The sequence below is a fragment of the Amblyomma maculatum genome, chromosome 4 (genome assembly GCF_055883805.1).
Source record: "Amblyomma maculatum isolate TAMU_Amacu chromosome 4, ASM5588380v1, whole genome shotgun sequence".
Lineage (NCBI taxonomy): Eukaryota > Metazoa > Arthropoda > Arachnida > Ixodida > Ixodidae > Amblyomma > Amblyomma maculatum.
In genome coordinates this window covers 118,339,612-118,364,773 of record NC_139347.1, presented here as the reverse complement: position 1 = coordinate 118,364,773, position 25,162 = coordinate 118,339,612, and the positions used below count along the sequence as shown (strand labels likewise).

Here is a 25,162-nt window from a genome sequence, read left to right as displayed (position 1 = left end):
ACGGGGCGGCCACTTAATGATTTCATTCGGTTTGTAGGTTTTAACGATCCAGAGCGACTCAGGCTATGAGGGACGCTGCAATCCAGAAATTTCGTCCAGCTGGGGGTACTTTGACGCACACTGACATTGCACAGCACACGAACGCCACTCCACGTCGCTCCATCGAAACGTCGCCGGCGGCGGTACGGATCGAACACGGGTGCTCTGGCACAGTAATCATCTGAACCACTGCATCTCCACGGCTGGCACTTTATTGATTGATAAACTTTATTATCTGAAAAAGGGGGTTATATAGGGCTGGTGGGTTAGGAAATAGTTGGTATGGGAGCAATGGTCGGCAATCCTTGGATTAGGAGTCCGAGGCTGCCTTTGAAGAAAGACCATGGCGAATGGCGATGAGATAAATGTAATGAATCTCAGATGGCCTAGCGCGAGCGCTCCTGTCCACATTATTGGCCGGTTCACCTTCCTCGTCCGTAACATATATAAAAAATATTAAAATAATGCATGTTACTGAACTCCGCAGGCAACACGAGATTCAAAATATTTAAATCGCTTTCTGTTCACGGTGAGCGCATAAGTTCGCGCCAAGAACAATTCAGTACCTAAGTGAGGCTAATGGCAGATACGTCACCGATCTAAACAAGTAGTGTGCTTCTTGCGCTTGCGTGTGTTTCGGCTGACCAAAAGATGCCATACTGGACATCTAAGAATCGATTTCAGTCATTTCGATTTTTAACATCCTCGATGATGTCCGATTACAGAGGCCTTTTAAGCTCTCTCGGTGCAAAAAGTCATAGCTCAACCTGAATGCCAATTATTTTAGTCAAGCAATAGCAAAGCGTGCCGTACATAGTTGTGTATCTTACGTCGAGTGTAATACCAATAGATTAATTGCAGATATTATACATAGTTGATTAATTAACGGTCAGCCAACTTTGTGTTTTATGCGACATTAATGATTCATTTATAGCTTATGTCAAGCATAATTGCACTTATTGTGAAGAAGAAGATGGACCGTTTCGCTGGATGCTGATGAGAAAGACGAAGGTGTGGAATTGCCATCACGCAGATCGTGTTGGTCTTGATCGCCCTGCTTCCCCGTCGACCTCTACGCAGTCCTGAACGTCCTTCTACATTTGGTGGAGGTGCGGCCTGATATACTTGTCTCACGCTGGAGTTTCGCACCCGCACGCTCCCAGTAACTCGTATGGCTAACGACGAACACCCCTCAGCCAACCCGATGACCCCGCCGATTGTCTGCTCTGGCTCCTTACGCCAGCGAGACCCTGCGCTCTTCAGCGGGACTGGCGACACTGACTGCGAAGACTGGCTTGCTTCGTACGAGCGAGTGAGTTCGTACAATAAGTGGGACGACGCCACGAAGTTAACAAACGTCATATTTTATTTGACCGGTGTTGCCAACTTGTGGTATCGTAACCACGAAGCCGATATCACGACTTGGGACTCATTCGAGGCTAGTCTTACAAGCGTCTTTGGTCGTCCAGCAGTACGAAAGCTCCGCGCCGAACAACGTCTGCAGGATCGAACATTGCGGCTCGGGGAGACATTTACAAGTTATATTGAAGATGTACTCCACCTGTGCAGTCGCGTAGACGCTGAGATGTCCGAGCCATAGAAGATAAAGCACATCCTGAAGGGCATCGAACATGACGCCATTCAGATGTTAAACTCTCGGGATTTGATTACTGTTGCTCAAGTTATAAACCTCTGCCAGAGTACGATGAGTTGCGCAAGCAGCGCATCCTCCCTCGACAACCTTCCGCGCCTGCAGAGTCACTTTCTGGCCTCTCCAGAACATCTGAGACCTCCTCGCTGCTGCAGCAGCTCAAAGACTTCATCCGCGAGGAAGTTGCTCGCCAAATATCTCTGCTGCCAACCAACTGCGAGCTGTCCAGCAATTTGGCGCCCCTTCGACAAGTCATCGCCGACCGCGTGGCAGAGGCCCTTCCATCTGCAACTCCGCCAGCGCCCATGCCTCAGACCGCGCCGGCCGCGGAGCCCCTCGTATACACCGACGTCCCTGTCACGTCCCTGTCCCCGCGTCATAATGCGGTGATAACCTGTGCTCGTGCCGAACTGGAGATTTTTGCGCTAGGCGAACCATCACCAGACGTTCCTTATCCCAAAGTCGTCGTTGCCGAGGATACTGATCTTCCTGCGTGCTCTTTCGTTCTTGTGGCCACCGCTTCTGCTTTTTCCCTCAGTACCGACGTACTTTTCACCCCATCAACTACCTTTCTAAACCGCAAAAGCCTGCCCCTGCCTTATGCCGTACTTTCTATATCAGCTGGCCTCACCGCGCTCTGGATTTCTAATCCGTTCTCACTTCCCGTATCCCTGCGTCGCGGTGAATGCCTCGGCACCATCCAGCTCATGGATTCTATTCTCACCGCTGACGAAACACCCTCTTCGCAGCCCGCTGACTTGGCTGCGCTCACACCGCCTGTTCTTGCGCTGGACCAGTCTTCTGCCGCCGTTTTTCTCCGCTCCATCGATGCCAGTCTTCCTGGCCCTGAACGCTCTGAACTCCTCGCACTGCTTCATCAGTTCCGCTCTTCATTCGACTTTCATCAGCCTCTACGCCGTCCTGAACGTCCTTCTTCTACATTATATATTTCAAGGTTCTAATTAATAATGCTAATTAGTTAATTGAGAATAATAATAAAGATTGATGTAGCTTCAAAACCTATATCATTAGATGGCTATTGCCGAGTATAAATGCGCTGAACTAACGGCACATCATAACTATTAGTGCTAATTATTTAACAGCGACTAAATATAAAATTTATACTACAATTTCAAAGCCTACGTTGTTACAGCGCTTATAACAGTAGTTGAACTACTTATGTCATTGCACTATACTAAGGCCCGAACTTCTGAATAGTAATTTCTGAATAGTAATTGGTAAAGATTGTACTTGATGCTGCTACTTGAAACCATGTATTGTTGAAATGATCTCGACGAATAGAATTCAATATTAAAACCTAAACAACGCAAAGTCATGTAAAATGCAACTAATGCTCGGCTAACGACGTTTGACAGCCAATTTGTTTTATTTTAGGGCTATCAGTATGCTGCTTCCTGGGCCGGGCCTATGACCGGTGGATTAGCAGCAGGATGCCTTTGCCAAAGCCGACTGCGGCCAGATGTACAAGTTTCGGTTACGTTTAAAATATACCTAGTCCCGGCCTACAGCAGAAAATAACATGCACAGAAATTTGTTTCTTCACATTTTTTATTGCACTCTCTTCAGATGTAGAAACGAACAGTCACCTAAGGTTTCAAGGTATAAGTAATCGAAATGATGAGAAATAACAGTCCATGCTACCTTGGTAGCTATCGAACGCACTATATCGCAAAAAAAGTAAAAGAAAAAACAGCTTCCTATGCTTCACAAAAAGAAAAGCATACTGCTGTAAATAAGAAACTAGACCATCATTCTTATACAGGCCGCATCATTAACCTTATAAACTGACCTAGCGCGCATAATAAAGCTGTAAACTTGCTCGGAGATTAGTCAAGACATATATAATTAGTGCGATATGTTACGACGCACATATATGCTCGCAATTCTCGCACTGTGACTCGCTGACAGTATGCACTTTTAAGCTGGAAACGAGCGACGTTTGTTGTCTGCGTTAGCGTCAATTGTATAGACATATTGTGGCAATTTAACCCTTCCACAACAGCGTCATAAAGAAAATGCAGTTGATCAAATTGCAGCTTCTGACAGTTTCAGTATACAGTAATGCACCTACCTGCACTAATTTATTCATCGTGTATAAACACAACTCTTCAAGGAACTACTCAATTCGAAGTTTTGATGGCACTATAATTTAATAAATTCCCTATATACCAGTCTAGTCATGCGCTCTTGATTGAATTATAATTTCGATTAGTGGTTGACTCCTTAGATGGCGCGGGACTGAATGGAATGCTCCTGACGGCATTTGGGATTAATTTCTTATATTCTGTGTTAGGCTAATTGTTTTTAACTTGCATTATCTCTTTTTACTGGTAAATAATATGGTTACCTCGTTTCAACAAACGTCTGCCCCAAGTAATTTGGTAAATGTAGAAAAACAAAACAAGACATGCCAATGCATCTTACTGATAACAAATTTCAACACTACTATTTCTAGGAGTGAATTAACTAAGTTCAGGCGTTTCTCTAAAATTTTCTTGTTTTTTTTCCCTGCCCAAATTGTGAACTTGCAATAATTCTTGGCCAAAACAATCTGGAAATATTGATGAATCAATCATGAACAATCGATATTTTAATAATTAATAAAATATACGTGTTTTAGATTAGTAATTTAAGGAGCTGGAACATCTTTCCCAATTTTTCGCAGTAACAACAGACGTCAGCGAAACATTTCCTTTAAGAAATCCCGAAAATCAAGAATTTTAATGTTTTTCAATTCATTTTAGATAGAGATAGACAACGAATTTATCTTCTTAGTAATTAATCATTATTTACACTTATTTGCATGAAAAAAAATAGCGGGCAAAGCGGTTCGCAAGACCCCCTTAGCACCTGGCCGCAAACTGGGGCTAAAATAAGAAAAAAATATCACTTTGAAGGGAACTGGCGGCGAATAAACTTTTTCTATGAGATACAAGAGCGTGAAAATTTTCAGACAAAAGCGAAACAGTTCCGCATGTCACGAAACAGTTCCGCACGTTCCCCCACCCCCGGTAGAAAAGGAGCCATCCTGGCGACTTATGATGCAGAAAGCACAGAGGGGTCGTAGTAGGGCTTCAGTCGGTTGTATGGACTCTTTCTCGGCCACGGCGACGCAAGTCTGCCGAGGGTGCGAGGGGCTCAACTATGTAGCTGATTACAGACGTTTGCTGAAGGACCCGGTATGAGCCGTGCTGCAGAGCAAGAAGCTTCTTTGAAAGACCAGGGGTTGTGGAAGGCACTCAGAGCCACACAATAGAGTTCAGCAGATGTTACTAAGTCTTTCTGTCGTAAGGAAGCGTGCGTGCTGACGGCATTATTCTGCGAACGTGATGGCGTCGGAGAGTGGCGTCGATTCAGAAACATCAGGGCGGTAGGGAAAAAATTAGTCCACAGTACAGGGTGGCTCACGCTCATAAAGGAGAAAGAAGGGAGAGAATCCAGTGGTGGTCTGTTTCGCGGCGTTACATGCGTTAGGTAACGAAAGGAAGAGCCTGGCCACTATTGGAATGGTCGGCGTTCACGTACATAACCTGTATGTCGCTGAGAGTAGGGATAAAACGTTCTCGCAGGCCATTCGCCTGAGAGTGGTAAGAGGTAGCGGTGCGGTGTATGATACGGTATTCCTCCAGGAGGTCCTCGAGAGCATCAGATAGGAAAACGCGTCGGCGGTCGCTGAGCAGTTCGCGAGAGGCACCATGGTGAAAACCCAGGTTCTTCAGAATAAAGTCAGCGACGTCGCGTATGGAAGCAGAAGGTAACGGCGATGTCTAAGTGTATCGGGTGAGATGATCTACTGTCCCGATCATCCAACGGTTGCCAGCAAAAGTGATAGGAAGAGGACCATAGGCCTTTGCAGACGCGATCAAATGGCCGGGAAGGAGAGGGTAATGGCTGCAACGAAGCAGGGGACTTGTGAGGAGTGTTTTGACGTTTTCTGTTATGTACATCTGTTTCTTTCACCGTATGTTTCGTCACTTTTTGTGTATCTGTTCTTCTTGTTTCTTGGTTTTCCGTTTTTGTTTCCTGTTTTTGCCTTATTTGCAGATCTGGATGCTGCCTTCTGGCCAGCGTGGACTTACGACTCGGATCTAGTTGTTTCCTGACTTTTTTATTGTTATTTTATTTTTATTTCCTCATTTTCAATTTTTTTTATATTTTGAGCTTTTGCACCTTTTTATTTATTTTTAATTAGCTTTGAGCCCTGTAAACCTTTTGCTGGTTTGGGCTCTCTTTCCTTTTTTTTCAGATGTTCGAGAGGACAAATTAAATGTAAAAAAATAAGCAAGAGTGCACAAACTGGCAGACAAAACGGTACATTCCAGGCCAGTAAAAGCAAGCACATATAGACTTCCAACACTCCACTATGGTCACACTGGTGATCAGCATGGAAGGTTGCGCTAATGTCGGTGTGGAGATTACGGGGAATGACTAACTAAAAGCAATTTCCTTTCATTCAGAAAGTAATTTCAGCGATAAAACAGACCATTACGAATGAAAAAAAAATGGTAGGCTTGGCGGACGTGTGCTCTGGAGGAATGACCTGGGCCGGCTTGCACGATAAAGTCCGAGCTAAGTCCAGACTTAAATGGTGTCTTTAGAAAGACCAAGCTTATTAAAGACGGCTCGTGTTCCGAACGTCGAACGCTTCGGGTTCATGTTCACCAGAGTGGCTTCTCAGAACGGCCTCAGCAACCACTTGGGGCATTTTTCTTCGTAACACAATCTTAAGCCGCAAAAAGCAATGGCACGGATTTTACACAACGCAAAATTGACGGAATGTGTACATCTTACAGCAGGGACAGTGCCAGCGCATCCCTGTATTTTCCTAATTTCTCTACTTAGACACCTGGCGTCCTTGTGTCTTAACCAAGACAGCACTAGAGTCGTAATCATACAAGCGACTTATTCAAGTCAGGACTGAAGCCCAGTCTTGACTCCAGTCTTAAGCGGCCATGCTAGTGGCCTATTCTTTAGACTCCAGTTAAGTCTGGACTTAGCTAAGACAGTCTTAAGATTGTTTTGTGCAAGCGGGCCCTGGAAAGAGACTTGAAAGAAAGTCCAGAAGGGTAGCTATCCACGGGTCTTGCCGCTGTTCCGTGGCCATGTCGTCACTGGCATATGAAGACAAATCGTAGGCGCAGATTTGATGAGACGATGAAGGGCGAGGCAGGGGCGAGGGCAAACGAGCATCCGAGTTGGTATAATTGAGTCAAAGGGGTCCTTGACAGACGCTAGCCAGCATAAAGCGTGGTGATCAGTGACCACATAAAACGGTCGGCCGTATACGAAGGACGAAATTTTTCGATGGCCCGAATAATGGTCATACCATAAACCAGGTGATAGAAAAAATGCTCGGAATATATTCATCCCCTATACAATAGCATTCATTGATTACGAAAAATCATTTTACTCGGTAGCAACCAAGGCGACCATGCAGGCATTGCGAAGTCACAGTGTAGAGAAGCCGTACGAGAAAGTACTTCAAGATGCATGTAGTGGCTGCACAGCAGCCATAGTTCGGCATAAAGAAAGTAACAAAATTCCTATAAAAAAGGTGTTAGGCAAGGAGACACGATCTCCCCACTGCTATTCACAGCTTGCACAGCTTGCTTAGAGGAAGTATTCAAAAACTTGGAATGGGAGCAGTTAGGGATAAGGGTGATGGAGAATAGCTCAGTAATCTGTGATCTGCTGATGACATAGCCTTGCTAAGTAACTCTGAGGGTGAATTGCAAATAATGAGATGACCTAAAAAGGAAAATTCGAAAGGTAGGCTTGAAAATGATTATGCAAGATTAATGTAATGTTCAACAGCCTCGGGAAAGAACAGCAGTTTACGTTAGGTAGCGAAGCACTGGAAGTAGTCAGCGAATATGTCTACTTAGGACCGGTAGTAACCACAGATCCGGACCATGAAAGGGAAAGAACAAGCAGAATAAGAGTGGGATGGAGCGCATTTGGCAAGCACTCGCAGATTATGACTAGCAGCTTACCAGTATAACTCAAGAGGAAAGTATACAACAGTTGCATCGTACCTGTACTCACCTATGGGGTTAAAACATGGAGGCTAACGAAGAAGGTTTTACTTAAGTTGAGGACAACGCAGAGGGCTATGGAACGAAAAATGGGAGGGGTAAAGTTACGAGATAGGAAGCGTGCAGAATGTTTCAGAGAAATAAATCAAGTTACTGACATTTTAGTGGAAATCAAGAGGAAATGGGCATGGGCAGGACAAGCAGTGGGAAGAGATAACCGACGGTCGCTTAGGGTAACAAGCTGAATTCTAAGGAAAGGAAAGCGTAGCAGAGAGCGGTAGAAAGTTAGGTGGGTGGATGAGGTTAAGAAGTTCGCAGGGGTCAAGTGGATGCAGCTAGCACAGGACCGGGCTAATCGGAGGAATATGTGAGAGGCCTTCGCCCTGCAGTAGGTATATTCAGGCCGATGGTGATGATGAAATAATGGCCAAGCATTCTCTTTCCATAACGGAATATTTGGACTCCGCTTTCGTCAAGGTCCGGCTGGCGTACGCCACTACATTCTCGCGGAAACCAGGTTTGCGTTGGGTGAGAGCGGCACCTAGCCCGCTAAAGTTGGCGTCAGTGGGAATCTCAGTTGGCGCAGTCCGAGTAAAAGTGGTGGAGGATGGGAGATGAAATCAAAAGGCGCGTTAAGTGTTGAAGACCTCGTCGCAAGCTGCCGTCCAGGCGGATTAGTAGGAGCTGCCGGTGAGTAGCTGGGTGGGAGGGGCTATGATAGAGGTGAAATTTAAGACGAAGCGGCGAAAGTAGGAGCACAAGCCGATGAAACTGCGGAGCTGCTTCGCTAATTTTGGGCACGAAAATTCGGCAACTGCACGAAGTTTGGTGGCGTTGGGAAGAATGCCGTCCTTAGAAACTACTTGACCTAGAATAGGTATTCGTCAAGCAGCAAACTGGCACTTTTGTAAATTCAAGCCAGTGGCCGCAAGACAAGTGAGGAAGTCCTCAAGTCGGAGCAGGTGAGATTGAAAATCGGTAGAAAAGACTACGATGTCATCAAGATAGCCAATACTTATTTGTCACTTGAATCCATGAAGAACAATGTCCATCAGGCGTTCGAAGGTGACCGGGTCGTTGCAAAGTTCAAGGGTGACGTTGAACTGATATGATACGTGCGGTGTGTGATGAAGATGGTTTTGGAGTGGTAAGCGTCACCCATTGGCACCTGCCAGTAGCCAGGTCGCAAATCTAACAAGAAAAAACCGGCTTCCTGCAGGCAGTTTAGTGCGTCATCGATGCATGGCAGAGGATAGACGCCCTTGCGCGTGATTTTGTGGAGCAGTGATAGTCGACACAAAGTCGGAAGGAACCACAGTTTTCAGGTACCAACATAGCCGAAGACGCCCAGGGACTGTGCGATGGCCGGATGACTCCCTGGCAAAGCATGTCCACGTGACCATCAATTAAATGGTGCTCAGAAGCCGACAAACGATAGGGGCGCTGGCGCATAGGTGTGTTTTGTACCGGTTGTCGATGGTGTGCTCTACGACAGGCATGCGAGCCAAGGCAGCTTGAGGAAGGTCGAGTGAAGAAATAAAGCTCTGCAGGAGGGCGACAAGTTTATCACGTTATGCAAGGGGAAGATCAGCGTCAATGGCAAGTTGAAAAACGTCGGAGAGAGTCGAAGTGGTAGTGTCACGGATCTCCGGAGAACGCTCAGGCAGAAAGCATGAACTCTTGATGCCAGCCGTAACCAAAACAGACGCACATTTAATACAGGCACACGCAGACGCTAACACGCAAACAAAATTGACAAACACTAACACAGCCTGCAAGTACTAATGATAGACACGATGCTTCAGACTAAAAAACAGCGTTTCACTTTCGAGCTTACAGTTCGAAGCGGGCGATGCGTTTCATGGATCCAGTCAATGGCGTCGGCGTCGAGGGGGCGTTCGGCTTGCAATTAGCTGATCTTGTTGGCCGCAACGGACGACCTCCCGTTGAAGCGTAGGCTGAAGCAACGTTGGCGTTCGTGGCGGCATTGAGATGAGCCTCCTGGGCGATGCAGGTGGATGGTGGTCGAGTTTTGGAGTTGCCCTCTTTGACGTTGCAGGTGGCTGAGTAGTCACCTTATCCCTAGAACCGGTTCGAGAGCAGCAGGGAGTCTACAGTGCAGTGCTGTAGAACATGAGGGCACTGGTACAGCAGCCGGCGTTGCTCACTTCCAGCCAAGGCGTTCCTCACCTGCCGGAGCTTCCGCTTCTCTGGCTTCCAACCCCTTGCCTCTCCATGTCGCGCCTTTTTATAACCTCCGCGTTGATACACGTCAGCCTTATCGTCGTCTTCATCGTCTTCTGTTCACCCATCAGCGCTTGCCATGTCACCGACTACTTCTTCATCTTCCTAATCCTTCGTTTGTCCACTTAATCCTTTTCGCTGTCGTCTTTGCTTTCGCAAAAAGCCTCGGTATCTGGCCGCTTACATGTGACAGGTAGCAACATCTCAATGCATAGACTAACGTCAAAGGAAGTGGTGGTGTGTATCAACAAGAGTGTTTATATGAGCGGGATGAAGTTCTTCAAGACCTACAATGCATTCGCCATGGAGGAGGACTGCTGGGCAAGAAAATAGGTTCGAGGCGTAAATGTAACTCTCGCAGACTTTAATTTTGAGAGCTGCGAACGGAAAAAGGAGGCAGGGGTGGGGGTAGGTGGCTTCATAAGGTGTGAAAATAGCAGTCAAAGGAGGCACACTCACAAGAGAGTTGTACGAGGACAGCAGAAAACGGAAGATTGTCGGTGCCATTGGCGACAAAAAGTTTTGCAGTACGGGGAGGTGCGTCACAGAAGGGGGTGTCACAGAGGGGGCAAAGGCGATTTCCGAGCAATCGCAGTCAATAATGTAACAGGGGAAGGCGGGCTAGTTGGTGGTTGACTATGGAATGCATATTGCAATCGCGCGAAGCGACAGGAACGAAGAGAAGAAAGAACAGGTCAAAACGTTGAACTTCAACTGAGGATTACTACAAGAAAAAGCCACATTTATACAAGAGTCGTAATTATATGTGGTAAACAGCAGACATCATGTCATACAGGCATGGGGACACGCGTTTCACAAGTTAGCATCTAGATAGCTGAATTCTTTTTTGGATAGGGATACCGAAGTGGTGCGTATGAAACGGCCATTCTTTTTTTTTATGCTGCATGCTACAAAAATTTCCCTGCTGAGCTGGGTCGATAACTTTTTTTCAGGACAATTGTGTCACGGAACCTGAGTGTGCAGGTATGGTATTGGCAAAACATTGTCGCCATTGCCGTATCTGCACACCCAGGTTCCGTGACACAATTGTCGTGTAAAAATTATCGACCCAGCTTAGCAGAGAAATTTTTGTAGCATGCTGCATAAAAAAAAAAGAATGGCCGTTTCATACGCCCCAGTTCGGTATCCCTATCCAAAAATGAATTCAACTATCTAGATGCTAACTTGTGACAGGCGCGTAATCACGCCTGTGTGATATGATGATGTGTGCCGCTTGCCAAATATAATTACGAGACTTGTATAAATTTAGTTTTTTCTTATAGTAAACCTCAGTTGAAGCTCTGCGTTTTGTCCTGCGCTTTCTTCTCTTCGCCACTGTCGCTTCGCACGGTTTCAATATGCATTCCGCAGTCAATAACGGCCTGACGAGTGGACAGGAAATCTTATCCGAGGATGATATCATGCGAGCATTTTGGCAGAACAATACGCTCGATGGCATATCTGCACAAGACGCTGAGGGGTGAATGTGCTTTGATGATGTGGTGCAGAGCGAAAATTCGGAATGCGGAGTGGTAACCTTGCGATATAGACAGCAGAGTGCTTCAATGATGACTAAGACGACTGTTCCCATGTCGACGAGAGCGTGAACCTTGGCGCCTTCTACAAACACTTTGGTAACATTAGCGGGACGCCGCGGAGGACTTGAGCAATTCTAAACAAGCAGAGTTATTGTCCCGAGAGCTGCGGGTGCTAGTTTCCCTCAACGGCACCGGTACGAAGTGGGAGCATCGGAGAAGGCGATCGGCAACGAGGAGAATGTGATCGCCGAATAGCATATTGTCAGGCATGCGAACAGAAGAGAACAAAGTGCAAAAAGAGGCTCTCCGGGATAGAAGTGGAAGAAGAGGAAGCTCACCATCTGTTGGTTAGCATATCAGGCTAAGGTGCAGAATCATTCTGTAAATAAACCTTAACAGTGTGGTGGAAGGTGCTGAAAGATAACCACGGATACCTCTCTACCTCGTTCGAGCCGACGACTCGCTGGGCTCCCCCCTTTGACACCCACAATGATTCAAGACGGCGATGCACGGCAGCCAGGTCCAGCGGCACCCGCATGGCAGCATTACCGTGAGCCGCTAACCTTTTCTGGCAAGGCTGGCGAAGACGTGGACGACTGGCTCACCAATTACCAGCGGGTGAGCAAGTACAATCGCTGGGATGCCACTGTAATGCTGGCAAATGTTTTTTTCTTGGACTCCACAGCCCTGACATGGTTTGAGAACCATGAAGCGTCCTTAACGAGCTGGGAGCGTTTTGAAGAGGAGATTCGAAATTGTTTCGGGGATACCACGGCAAAACGGAAATGCGCTGAGCAGACTTTATTCCAGCGAGCCCAAGGGCCTGGTGAAACATGCACAATGTACATAGAAGAGGTCCTAAAACTCTGCAAAGCGGTGGATCCGAGCATGTCCGACGAAGACAGAGTTGGCCACCTCTTAAAGGGCATCGCGGTGGACGTATAAAACTTTTTAATTACCAAAGAAAACTTGGATTTTCCCACGGCCGCGATCAAGCACTGTCGTACGTTCGAAACTTTAAAGCTGCGTCGCATAACCCCGAAATTCGGCCGTCTGCCTAACGTGACCACTGTTGCAAGCGTGGATTCTCACGAGCATTCACATGAGCCCCCGCATTTGGCCGACATGATTCGCCAAATTGTCCGTGATGAGCTCTCCCGCCATCAAGATGTGAACCGCAGTGCAATCCCCTGTGATAGCTGCTCCCTGCAGGCAGCTCCCATCCAGCGCACTTCTTGGCGTTCTACCGCTCCTCCTCCCGTCCGTAACCACCCAAACCACTCATATGGCCCTGCTCCCCCAGCTCGTACCCACTACAGGGCGCCACCTCCTCCGCAACAACCCCAGCGGCTGGACTTTGTTGATCGCTTCGATCCTGTTACCGAGGACTATTATTTGGACCGTGCTCGTGAACCACCCGTCTGTTACCGCTGTGGTATGCTTGGCCACATATCCAGATTCTGCCGCCGCCGGAACCCGCCACCACGCTACCAGCGCCAATGGTGGAATCGCCGTTCTACCGTGAGTCCATAAGTCCGTGACCCGACCTATCCCCCTCCTTCGGGCTCCTACCGTTACGGACCACCACGCAACGACTCGCCAGTTTCTGATCGCAGCCTGACGCCTCCTGCCCGCCACTCCCGACAATCGCCTTCTCCCCGCCGTTCTTCTCCGCCACCGGGAAACTAGCGTGTGCGGCCGATGGAGGTGCGGTCGCCAAGTCATCGATATTGCCAATTCCTCTACCGGTCGTTATGCTGAAGAACCGCTTGGAAGTGTTAGTGGATGGTGTTTGTGTTATGGCCTTAGTGGATACGGATGCTGCAGTTTCCGTGATGAGCTTAGATTTTAAGAACCGTCTCGGCCGCAAAATTATGTTTGGTTGGGATAGAACTGTCATATTTCGAGGTGTAGGGGGAGAATCGTTGGTTCCACTTGGTATTTGTATGTAAATGTAGCGATCGCTGGACACGAGTTTAGAACTGAATTTACGGTGCTCCCTCGCTCTACGCACGACGTTATTCTAGAGTTGGCTTTTTACAGCAGTGTGGCGCAACTCTCGACTTCAACAGTGGCGAGATATCAATAAGCCCCAGCCTTCGATCGGCCTTCATAGAAGAATCGCCGCGGGCTGTCCAAGTGTTTTCTGTCTTCGAGGATACCGTCGTTCCGGCGATGTCCGCCATCTTCGTCCCAGTTGTGTCTTCGGACGCGGTTCCCAATGCCTTCGACGCTCTGGTGGAACCCGCTTCCCTTTCCGGTGCTAAAAAGAGTGTGTTGGTACCCCGCAGCGTTGTTCGAGTGAACGAGGGCCGTGCCACGCTTTGGACTGTCAACCATACCAATGAACCGGCCGTATTGCCGCGTGGTTTGAAACTCGCCGACTTTGAAGAACGCCTTTCTATGCATATCGCCGCGTTCAGTGACGGCGTTGCTCGTTCAACTAGACGTCCAGATCATGCTGATTCCCAGTTTCAGTCCATGATAAATCAATCGCTACCCACCAACGAACGCCGAATATTGATGGAGGTTCTTATGAAACATGCGGACGTGTTCGACTTTGCTCGAGATCAGCCACCACCGATTCCACCTTCCCGCACCCATCACATGATCGACACTGGATCTGCACACCCGATTAGACAGACACCATACCGTGTTTCACCTTCAGAACGTAAGATAATTGACGAACAGGTCCGTGACATTATGCAAAGAGGAATCATTCAGGAATCATCTAGCCCATGGGCCGCCCCTGTGATTCTCGTGAAAAAGAAAGATGGCACCTGGCGATTTTGTGTCGACTATCGCCGCCTCAATACTGTCACCAAGAAGGGTGTTTACCCGCTCCCGCGTGTTGATGATGCCATTGACTGCCTCCATTCAGCTTCCTACTTTTCATCTGTTGATTTACGGTCCGGATATTGGCAGATACCGATGCATCCGAAAGACAAGGAGAAGACGGCATTCGTGACTCCCGATGGGTTGTATGAATTTAACGTGATGCCTTTCGGCCTATGCAACGCTCCGGCTACCTTTGAAAGATTTATGGACACTCTTCTGCGTGGACTGAAGTGGCAAATTTGCATGTGTTACCTAGATGACGTAGTGATCTTCGGGAGGACCTTCGCCGAGCATAACAGCCGTTTAGCTGTGGTCCTTAACTGCGTGGAGGAAGCGGGTCTTGTGCTGAACTCTAAGAAGTGCCGCTTCGGTGAACGACAGATCGTTGTGCTTGGGCATTTGGTTGACAAAGACGGTGTTAGGCCTGACCCACAGAAGATTGAAGCTGTCAGTTTCGTCAAAGAGCCCAAGTCTGTGAAAGAACTCTGGAGCTTCCTGGGACTTTGCTCTTACTTTCGACGCTTCATCCTTAAGTTTGCTGAAGTAGCCTACCCCCTCACATGCCTCTTGCAGAAGGATATTCTTTTGAAATGGACTCTTGAATGTGATTCTGCGTTTCTCCAGCTCAAGTTTCTTCTTACCTCGCGGCCCATACTGCGTCATTTCAGCCCGACAGCTCCCACTGAACTCCACACTGACGCAAGTGGCATCGGCGTGGGTGCTGTGCTCATACAACGGCATGACGGAAACCAATACGTTGTCGCTTACGCAAGTCGCACCCTTAGCAAGTATGAACGCAACTATACCGTGACAGAGCAAGAGTGCCTTGCCGTCGTTTTTGGCGTACAGCGGTTTCGCTCGTACCTTTATGGACGTTCCTTTACAGTCATCACCGACCATCATTCGCTTTGCTGGCTGGTGAATCTACGCGACCCCTGCGGTCGGCTGGCCCTCTGGGCATTACGCCTTCAGGAGTTCAACTTTACAGTGTCTTACAAAAGTGGCCGCCAACACGCTGACGCTGACTGCCTCTCGCGGCTGCCTCTCGCAACTACCCTCTGCGATGACAACTTTGACGACTATCTTGCCGCCGTTTCCGTACAATTTCCGGATCTTGCAACTTTCCAGCAAGAACAACGAAAATATTAAGACTTGGTGTTACTTTTTGAAAAAGCTCATGATCCGGCATCTGCGAACCCTTACTGCATTCGCGATGGTTTGCTGTATCGAAAAAATTACTCGTCTGGCGGTGCACGCTTTCTGCTAGTCGTTCCGGCTAGCCTCTACTCCTCTGTTCTACACTTTATGCACGATGACGTTACAGCTGGGCACTTGGGGTTTGCCAGGACTCTTACGCGCATTAAGGAACGTTTCTACTGGCCAAATATGCGTCGAACGACTCAGCGTTACGTGAACTCCTGCGTGCAGTGCCAGCGGTTCAAGCTCCCCACCACTTCTCCGCCGGGCCACTTACATCCGGTGACTCCACCGACCACACCATATGAGCAAGTGGGTGTTGACCTCATAGGCCCGTTTCCCCGCTCGTCCAAAGGCAATCGCTGGGTCATCGTGTGCGTTCATGATCTGACGCGTTACTGTGAAACTGCCGCCATCCCTTCCGCCACCGCCGCTGACGTCTCGTTCTTTCTTCTTCACGCTGTCGTCCTCCGTCATGGGCCTCCTCGTGTAATTATCAGTGACCGAGGCCGCCAGTTTACGGCAGATGTTGTGGAACAGCTTCTGCGCTATTGTACTTGCCAGTTGCGTCACTCTACGCCGTACCATCCCCAGACAAATGGCCTCGTCGAACGTACAAACCGGACACTGACGAACATGCTTGCGATGTATGTTGACTCGCGGCACAAGAACTGGGATGACGTGCTTGCTTTCATTACTTACGCCTATAACACCTCGAAGCATGAGACAACTTCCTATAGTCCATTTTTCCTCCTCTACGCCCGTCCGCCTCGACGTTCTCTTGACACCATTTTGCCGTTCTCGCTCGACACCGAGCCGTCTGTTTCGAGCACCCTCTGCCGCGCTGAAGAGGCTCGTCGGGTCGCCCGATTACGCACTCTGGCCTCGCAGGACCGCTCTAAGCAGCGCTACGATCGTCGGCATCAGGATGTCTCCTATCTTCCCGGCGACTTAGTGTGGCTCTGGACACCTCTCCGCAAGCGTGGTTTGTCCCAGAAGCTGTTGTCGCACTACACAGGCCCATTTATTGTGCTCAAACGCATCAATGAGTTGAACTACGTCGTGTCTCTCCAATGTTCCCAAGGTCGCCCCTCTCGGAAAACACAGGTAGTTCATGTCGCAAGAATGAAGCGCTGCCACGCTCGCTCGGGACTCTGACTGACAGCCCATGGGCTTCGTCTGCGAAGGGGGAAATGTCAGGCATGCGAACAGAAGAGAACAAAGTGCAAAAAGAGGCTCTCCGGGATAGAAGTGGAAGAAGAGGAAGCTCACCATCTGTTGGTTAGCACATCAGGCTAAGGTGCAGAACCATTCTGTAAATAAACCTTAACAATATGTTTGGCAATCGTGTGATACGAAGTGAGGACCAGGCTGAGTAGTCTGCGAGCGTGTCTTGATATAGTTCGGGTAGGACCTCATGCCAGGCTGAGAAGCTGGAAGGCGTTGGCGATAAAGGCGTGCAACATGGCCCGGCCGACCATAGGTGTAGCGAATCGGACGGTTGTCCGCAGTACGAAACCTTAGAGGGGACTGCAATGAAGGCTCAGCCTGCGACGGTGAATGGAAGGCAGGAACGTGCATGAAGAAACCAGCTGTGGGGAGGGCCTCGCCGCACACATCGGATCGCCGCGTAGAAGCGCGCTGCTTGCGGAGCTCGTTGTAGCTCTGGCAAAACTTCACGATTTCACTTACGGTGACAGGATCTTTCTGATCCTGAAACAGGATCTGAAAGGCGTCCTCAGTACGACATTATCCGCTTCCGGCATGAATGGGCTGATGCGTTTGCAGAGGTCAACGATTTCCCCAATGTAACTTGCAAACGTCTCGTCGGTGCAAGGAGGACGATCATGTAAACGTTGTTGGGAACGAAGCTTACGCGCTGCTGGGCGGCCGAACACTTCCGCGAAATTCTTCTTAAAACATAGGCCTTTTGGTACCAGATTTACTGGACGGATACGCGTAACAAAATGTCGAAACACTTTTCACAGCCACCTTTATGCAAAGTTTCTAATCTATTTAGAGATTTCAATTCCCAAATAAAATTGAGAGTGGTTCGAGGCTACTTGTTTATATTTCCACAGACATGCCTTTACTTTGACAGTTGAATCCCTGATGTTCACTCGCTCCAACTGCGATTCTTTAACTGTCTGTCTGCGATCTATTGTTTGTGGTACAAGAATTATTGTTAATAATGTCCTATATTATGGTATTTTGCATAAAATATTATTTCGCTCAGTAATACTTGTTCGCAGCAAAAAAGAAGCATCTCTGTATGACACGTTCTGCTTATTCTGCCAAGGCATTTTAGATAATGCATTTAGCAAATAAATAAAGCAAAAGTTATCGCAATCAATCCTATTGATGATGAGTAAATAGGAAAGCACCAGTAATTTCTACTTTGCTGATGCAGTCACAAGGAGCACAATGCCTGTCTGTTTCGTTATATAAAAGTTTTTGTTATTAGCATGTCTTTTGTCATTCGTTTTTTTGAAACATCTGGCAATTTCGTTCGATCCGAATAATTAGTTATAACCCCGTCTTCATCTATGTCACTTCTTCCTTAGAGGAGCAAAGAATGGATTCCTTACTTTCTCTTTTGCCGCCCCTCGTCGCTGGCAAGTAGCTTTTCCCACCTATTATCTGACAGGTGGCAGAGGCTACAGGCACGCGGTGAAAGTTTTTCAGCTTTTCTTTATTATTATAGGACTCAGATATGCAGTTGCAATTATGAGGGCGCGTCTGCAAGAAAATGTGTACATACCTCAATGCCGCGAGGCAACAGTTTGACCTTTCGGCACAACGTCCCTCCACTAGAACCCGACAACTCCTCTTTGATCTGAAAGATGCCAGCGGTAGCAGACACGGCGAGCGGCATTTCAAACCATGCTCTCATCCAGAGGACGTCGTCCTAAAAAAGAAACAGGTGAACGTCAGCGCGCATCAACAAATAAAAAAAAAATGGTATAGTCTAACACCTCCGAATGCACCCCTAAATATATCTCTATTAGTGCAAAGGAGCTTTAATAATAAGATATTCCTGCCGTACTTCTATATATATATATATATATATATATATATATATATATATATATATATATATATATATATATATATATATATATATATATATATTATTTTATATTATATATATATAGACAACCGGCAGGCGGAAGACATCGGTTCGATGATAACGAGGAGCGAACAGTTTCAACTACGGTATTGAGCTGACGCAGCAATCGGCCTCCCGCCCTTATTTTCGGTAGCTTACATCCAATTCGGATTAAGTGCATCGTGATGCACATCGTAGCGTGTCTGTCACCTCGTCTCGGCCTCCAAATGTCCTGCTGTCAGCTACCAGAGTAGCCAGCCACCGATATGTTACGGCTGTGGGTACAGCGGACTCATCTCCCGCTTTTGTCCACGTCGCCAAATTTCTCGAGCCCCTCTACAACGAGCACCATGGCTTCAAGAATGCCGCCTAGTGGGAAAAGGCACCCACTACCTTCTATCGGCTTTCTTCACAACACGGTGCACGCAATGTCCCCGAGTCCGATCGCAGCATCACTGCCCCGCCGCAGCGAAAAGGCGCTATTCCCCCGTCGCCGCTTTGTTTCTTCACCGCTGGGAAACTAGTGGTGCGACCGATGGGGGTAAAGTCGCTGAACAGTCAACTTCACGAATACCTCTGCCTATCATCATGCTAGAAATAAAATTTCAATGTGTGTGGACACTGCTAAAGCAGATGCTTTTGTTGACACTGGTGCCTGTGTGTCAGTTATGAGCCTTTAATTTAAGAACCGCTTTCGACAGAAAGTTATGTTTGTGTGGAACAAAAACAGTACGTTTTGTGGAGTTGGGGGTGAAACTATTTCTGGTTGGCTTGTGCTCGGCTGCAGTCGTGCTTGTTATTTGTGCTACCGTATATATTTAGTTATTTTGAGACGTGTCACTCATAGTGATCTTGGGTGTTGACTTCTTGCGCGAGTGTGGTGCTTCTGTACACTTCAGTGTTGGTGAATTTTATTTGAAGCCGAAATTTATCCGCAGAATAGTAGAGAACATGTCCCTGTGTCATGAAGGCGTTCTCTATGTGCAGGATGATCTGGTTTTGCTTGCGATGACGTCAACATTTGTGCCCGTAAAATTATCCGAACGTTTTGTGGGCAAACACTTAATAGACGTCGAGGCAGATCTCTCGAACGGAGCAAAAAAAAAAAATATTTTGGTGCCACGCGCTGGGGGGGGGGGGGGGGGGGGTCGTGAACGCTTTGGATGGTCAGGCACACATCTGGATAGTGAACGTGTCAGACAAGCCTGTTTCGTTCTGGTTTAGGACTCGTGAAATTTGAGAACCATGCCGCACACACCATAGGAACTATTTCTCATTGCAGAGGAGCTGCGAAAAGGCAGTCCGAGTGGCGTTCTGAGATTGATCGCATGGTCAACAAATCACTCCCGTCCAGTGACGCCATATGCTGCAAGACATTTTGACGATTCATGCCTAAACGTTCAAGTGCTCGACTTGGCCTCCAAAGATCTGGTAGCATTTCACCGTCCCTCGACTACATCCTGAAATTAACGCAGGAATCGCAACCTCCATTCGCCAAAAACCTCGGGGCGCAAGATAATTCAAGAACAGGTGGACGAAATTCTGCATAAAATAATAGTCCAAGAATTTTCTAGTCTGTGCGCCGCATCTGTGATACTAGTGCAAACAAAATACAATTCCTTGCGAATCTGCACAGACAACCGTCGTTTGAATGCGGATAAAAAGAAAGACTTCTACCTGCTACTTCGTATTGACGGCGCGAACGATTGTCTGCATTCGGCGTCCTATTCCTCCTTCTTGTATTTGCGACCTGGCCACTGGCAAATTTCTTTGCATCCATACGACCATGAGAGGACTGCTTTGATAACACCAGATGGTTGGTACGATTTATTGTGATAACGTTCGTATTATGCAACGCCTCCACGACGTTCTAGCGAAATATAAACACTATCCCTTTGGGTTTAAAATGAAAAACATGCATGAATTACAGGGATGACGTCACCATTTTCGGCAAGACCTTCCAAAAGCACAATGACAGGTCCCATATTTTTCTTGAGTGCGTCCGCAAAGCGGGACTAATTTTGAACTCAACGAAGTGCCATTTTGAAGATAGACAAACCTTGGCTTCCTCGTCAACAAGGATTGTATCAGGCTGGATCCGCCATGATCGCTGCAGTACGAGACTTCGAAACTACACACATCTTGAAAGGGCTTCGGACCGCTTCAGACTCTTATTATTTTCGTCTCTTCATTGCTGGCTTTGCGCAAATTGCCCACCCCCTCACTCCTCTCCTGCACAAGGATTTGCAATTCATGTGGACACCTCGTGCGGATGCTAAGTCTTCTCTAACTTCAGCACCCCTCTGGTGCTACTTCGACCCAACAGCTGTGACGGAGATTCACACTGACAACAGTGGCGTCAGTCTTGTAGCAGTGCTTATTCAGCAATGCATAGTGGGGCTGAGTACGTCATTGCCTACGCCAGCCACACGTTAACAAAATGTGAGCGATACTACAAAGTCACCGAATTGGAGTGTCTCGCTGTGCACAAGTTACGGCCAAATTTCACTATCGTTACTGACCATTATTCTCTATGCTGGCTCATCGGGCTTTGCTATACATCTGGTCGCCTGGCGCTCTGGCCATTACGCCTACACGAATTCGGTGTAGCGTACAAAAGAGGGCGACATAACAGTGAAGCAGGCTGCTTATCTCGCCACGCACTGCCGACTTCAGTCCACGGTGAAGACGGTTTCGAAAGGTGTTTAGCCTCGTTCGCGCTCAGGTTTCCCAGTACGGCGACCTTTAGAGGAAACAAATTAACGCAGCAATCTCTCTCTGTGGCCTCTTTTTTATAAGAGGCAGAGCAGATTCAACATTTACAATCAAATGTGGTATTTTACAGTTGATGGTGCAGCCATGCTTTTGGACGCCGCGAAAAGTCTTCGCGCGCACGTTTTACATGCTGTGAACGATGACGTCACATCTCGACATCTAGGCTTCTCTTGTACCCTGTATCGAATTCGCCAACGTTTTTATTGATCATCAGCTTATCAGACGGCTTAGCAGTACGTTGCAGCATGTGAACAAAGGCAGCGGAATAAGCCGCGGACCACCACGCCGGCCGGTTCTATGCCGCCCATCAAGCCACCTACTTCACTTTTGAAAAAGTAATTGACCTGCTTGGACCTTTTCTAAGCACTTTAGGGGGCCGCCGCTTGGTTATTGTTCGCCTAGACTTTCTCACCATGCAAGCGCAGACTGCTCCTCTCGCTACTGCAACTCTGCAGATATTTTGTCTACACTCTGTTATTCTTCGCAATGTCGTACCCCGTGTTATAATGAGTGATTATGGACGGCAATGTACTGCTGAAGTCGTGGAAGAAATGCCCCGTCTTTGTGGATCAGACTAACGACATAGCACAGCGTATCACCCGTAAACCAACAGTCTCACAGAACCCATCAACCGCACCCTGACAACCATGCTGTTCATGTACGTCTCGTCTGACCATCGCAAATGGGTTGCAGTACTACTTTAAGTGACGTACGTTTTGACACGGCCCATTACGAGGTTACCGGGTACTCCCTCTTTTATGTGCCATATGCCAGAATCTACCCACGTTTTCCTCTACACTATCTTCCCGTTCTACCCCAACGACAACATGAGACTTTGTGACTACAAAAAAGCTCGTGACGTCACAGCAACGTACCATTGACGGGGAAATTTTGTTTTGTACTTTGGACGAAAAACAAGGCTAGCGACGACGGAGGCAGAACGATGCTCGGATAAGGCGGAAAAAAAGACATCGTAACTGTTCAGCCAACTTTACTTGACATAGATTTTTACTGTCAAGTTTTACATTAACTGAAATGTTGCGACATCTTCAACCGCCTTATCATAGCATCGTTCTGGCTCCGTCATCGTTAGCCTAGTCTTTCGTCGCGCGTCATGTAAACGCATTCTGGCTATTTCTTCGGGCAGGTTTCTGAACATAAAGGCAAGCACATGGATAAGAATCACCATGGCTTGAGGGATTTCACTAAGGGCATAAATGAGTGAAGCTGTGCTGCATCGAAAGCCAGACTTTATTAATTCACCATTACTAACATACACGCGTCATGACAATGCAAACATTGAACAGCAAAAACGCGAGCTCCAACCATTCGTCTCTCATGACCTTCATGAAATCCTCGCGATACCAAAATTATCTGAGCCTAGGTCTGCAAACGAGACGCGATAAGATTATAAAAAGGTAAGAGATTTTGAAACAAGCAAAGTACGTATCAGTGTCAAAGAAAAAAGAACGGAATAACTGCAACGCCAGCGTTAGAAGACTCAGCTGCAAGCGCTTAGGTAAGAGATTCAAATGGGGATTGTTGCCATTTAGAAGTTAATGCGTCTGAGAAGTGAAAATATCTGCGATACAGCTTCGCTCCTTAGTACTAAAACCTCGCCCTGTTCATGATTCCATTCTTTTATTCGCGCTTCATTTGTCGCTAAGAAGAGCCAGTGTGAGGGCTACAAATTTAAAACTTCCGCATTTGACATATCCATGAAAAAGATCCCGATGACAATAGGAGCATCACCGTGACTCAGCTAAAGCACATTCAACGAACGTTGGTGCGACAATGAGATGCAGTAAGTAAAACACGGAATGCTTTGCGTCCGCGACATGCGTCCTGGGGGCAATCAAATTTCACCTTAACCGTTCAATTAAAATAGATGCAGCGAGACGCCGCACGTGCCAACGTGTATCCGTAAAACATACTGCCACTTTTTCGACGTGCCTGTGAGGCCGAGCTGGCTAAGCCGTCGAGCTGTGACGCAGCGTTGTCCCATCGTCTGAAAATGCGCACATGCAGCGGCAATCAGTTTCTCATCGAGCACGCACAGTCTTCGCCGTGCTGTAAAGCTCCACCACAACCAGAAAAACAAAATACTGGCTGTTTGACACTGATAACCCACTTTGCACGCATCACGCAACGTTAAACGTTGAACCGGGGCCAAGGGCGCACCCACTCGAGGGTGAAAAAGCTTCGGTCTGAGTATTTGAGCTTTGCGCAAGTACGCAGCGGATACTAAATGGCCGAGAGAGGTCGGTAAAAACAAGTTAAAATAGTGTTACAAACATGACATGTTTTTTCTTACAAAACAAAGGAAAACTGTAATAAGTTTTGCGCGTGAATATTATATTCACTTTCTAGTTCTTTGGAATATTCTTATTTTTTGTGCTGTAATATTTTGCCACACAGTTCGCAGGGACTCCTTGTATCGTTGATCACCATCATTGAGTTGATGCCGCTTACAATGGGCAGCTGCACGCTTTTCCTTCCAAGTAGCGCGACCTTTTGCATTAACCTTGGCATAGAGCTCACTCACGAGTTGGAGGAGGAAGAGATGGGTGCGCTTCAACCATCTTCCATTCACACACAAACACACACATACACACACATATATATATATATATATATATATATATATATATATATATATATATATATATATATATATATATATATATATATATATATATATATATACAGAAGAAGTTCCAATTAAGCGGACAGATCTCTGCGACAGAGGAAGTGATCTTGCGGATTAGCTGACTTAAAGTTAAGCCACCACCGATCCGGATCTGCACGCTACCAGTGCCTGGCTCTCCGCTTAACACTTGGTGGAGGTAGCAGGATTTAGCTTTCATTTCCTCGCCTTGGAGTTCCGCAGCCGCCGCATTCCGACCTCAATGACTGACTCCAGCACTAACACTACCGGCCCGCTCCCTCGGCCCCTTCTATTCCATGCTAAGGGGTGCTTCGACAAAGGGACCCGCCGGTCTTCAGCGGTACCGACGATCAGGATGTGGAGGACTGGCTTTCTTCGTATGAACGCGTAAGCACGCACAATAAGTGGGATGACATCCTGAAGCTTAAGAACATGATTTTCTACCTCACACAAGTAGCAAAGTTGTGGTTCACAAATCACGAGGCTGACATTCCTACTTGGGCCTCGCTCGAAACTCGCTTTGTGGATGTCTTCGGTCCCCCTGCGGTCCGCAAGCTTCGCGCCGAACACCGTTTGCGCGAGCGGGTGCAGCACACAGGAGAAACCTTCACTAGCTGCATTGAAGACGTTTTAAATTTATGCTATTGCGTAAATACATGGATTACTGAAGCCGAGAAGATTCGTCCCATCATGAGGGCAATCCACGAAGGCGCATTCAACATGTTCATGGCCAAAGAGCCCCTCACTGTACGTTATGTTGTCGTCATGTGTCAAAGCTACGACGACCTTCGTCGCCTACGCATCGTCCCTCGACAACCTGAAACCACGATCTCGGTTATGTCTGATGCCACTGTCAGCTCCACACTTAATTATTCAAGAAATCAGACTTCGTACGGAAAGACGTTGCACGGCAATTGTCACTAATTCCAAACGTTCCGCATTCCAGCTCCTACCTGGCTCCGACCATACGCCAGGTTATTCAAGAACAAGTTGCCGACGCACTTCCGCCCCCTCGACAACCAACTCTTCATGTCGCTGCACTCACAG

The 25,162-nt window shown here is 47.5% G+C and overlaps 1 protein-coding gene across 1 annotated transcript in view; it reads right to left on the bottom strand.

Annotated features, from left to right (window-relative positions):
- The window catches only part of LOC146192224 (uncharacterized), a 40,899-nt gene extending 22,434 nt beyond the window's left edge, over positions 1-18,465 (bottom strand). Inside the window, exon 1 of the mRNA XM_084600026.1 lies at positions 18,325-18,465. Coding sequence (XP_084456152.1) covers positions 18,325-18,456 — 132 coding nt within the window. The 5' untranslated portion in view covers positions 18,457-18,465. The remainder of the gene's footprint in view (positions 1-18,324) is intronic.
- Positions 18,466-25,162: the final 6,697 nt, after the last annotated feature.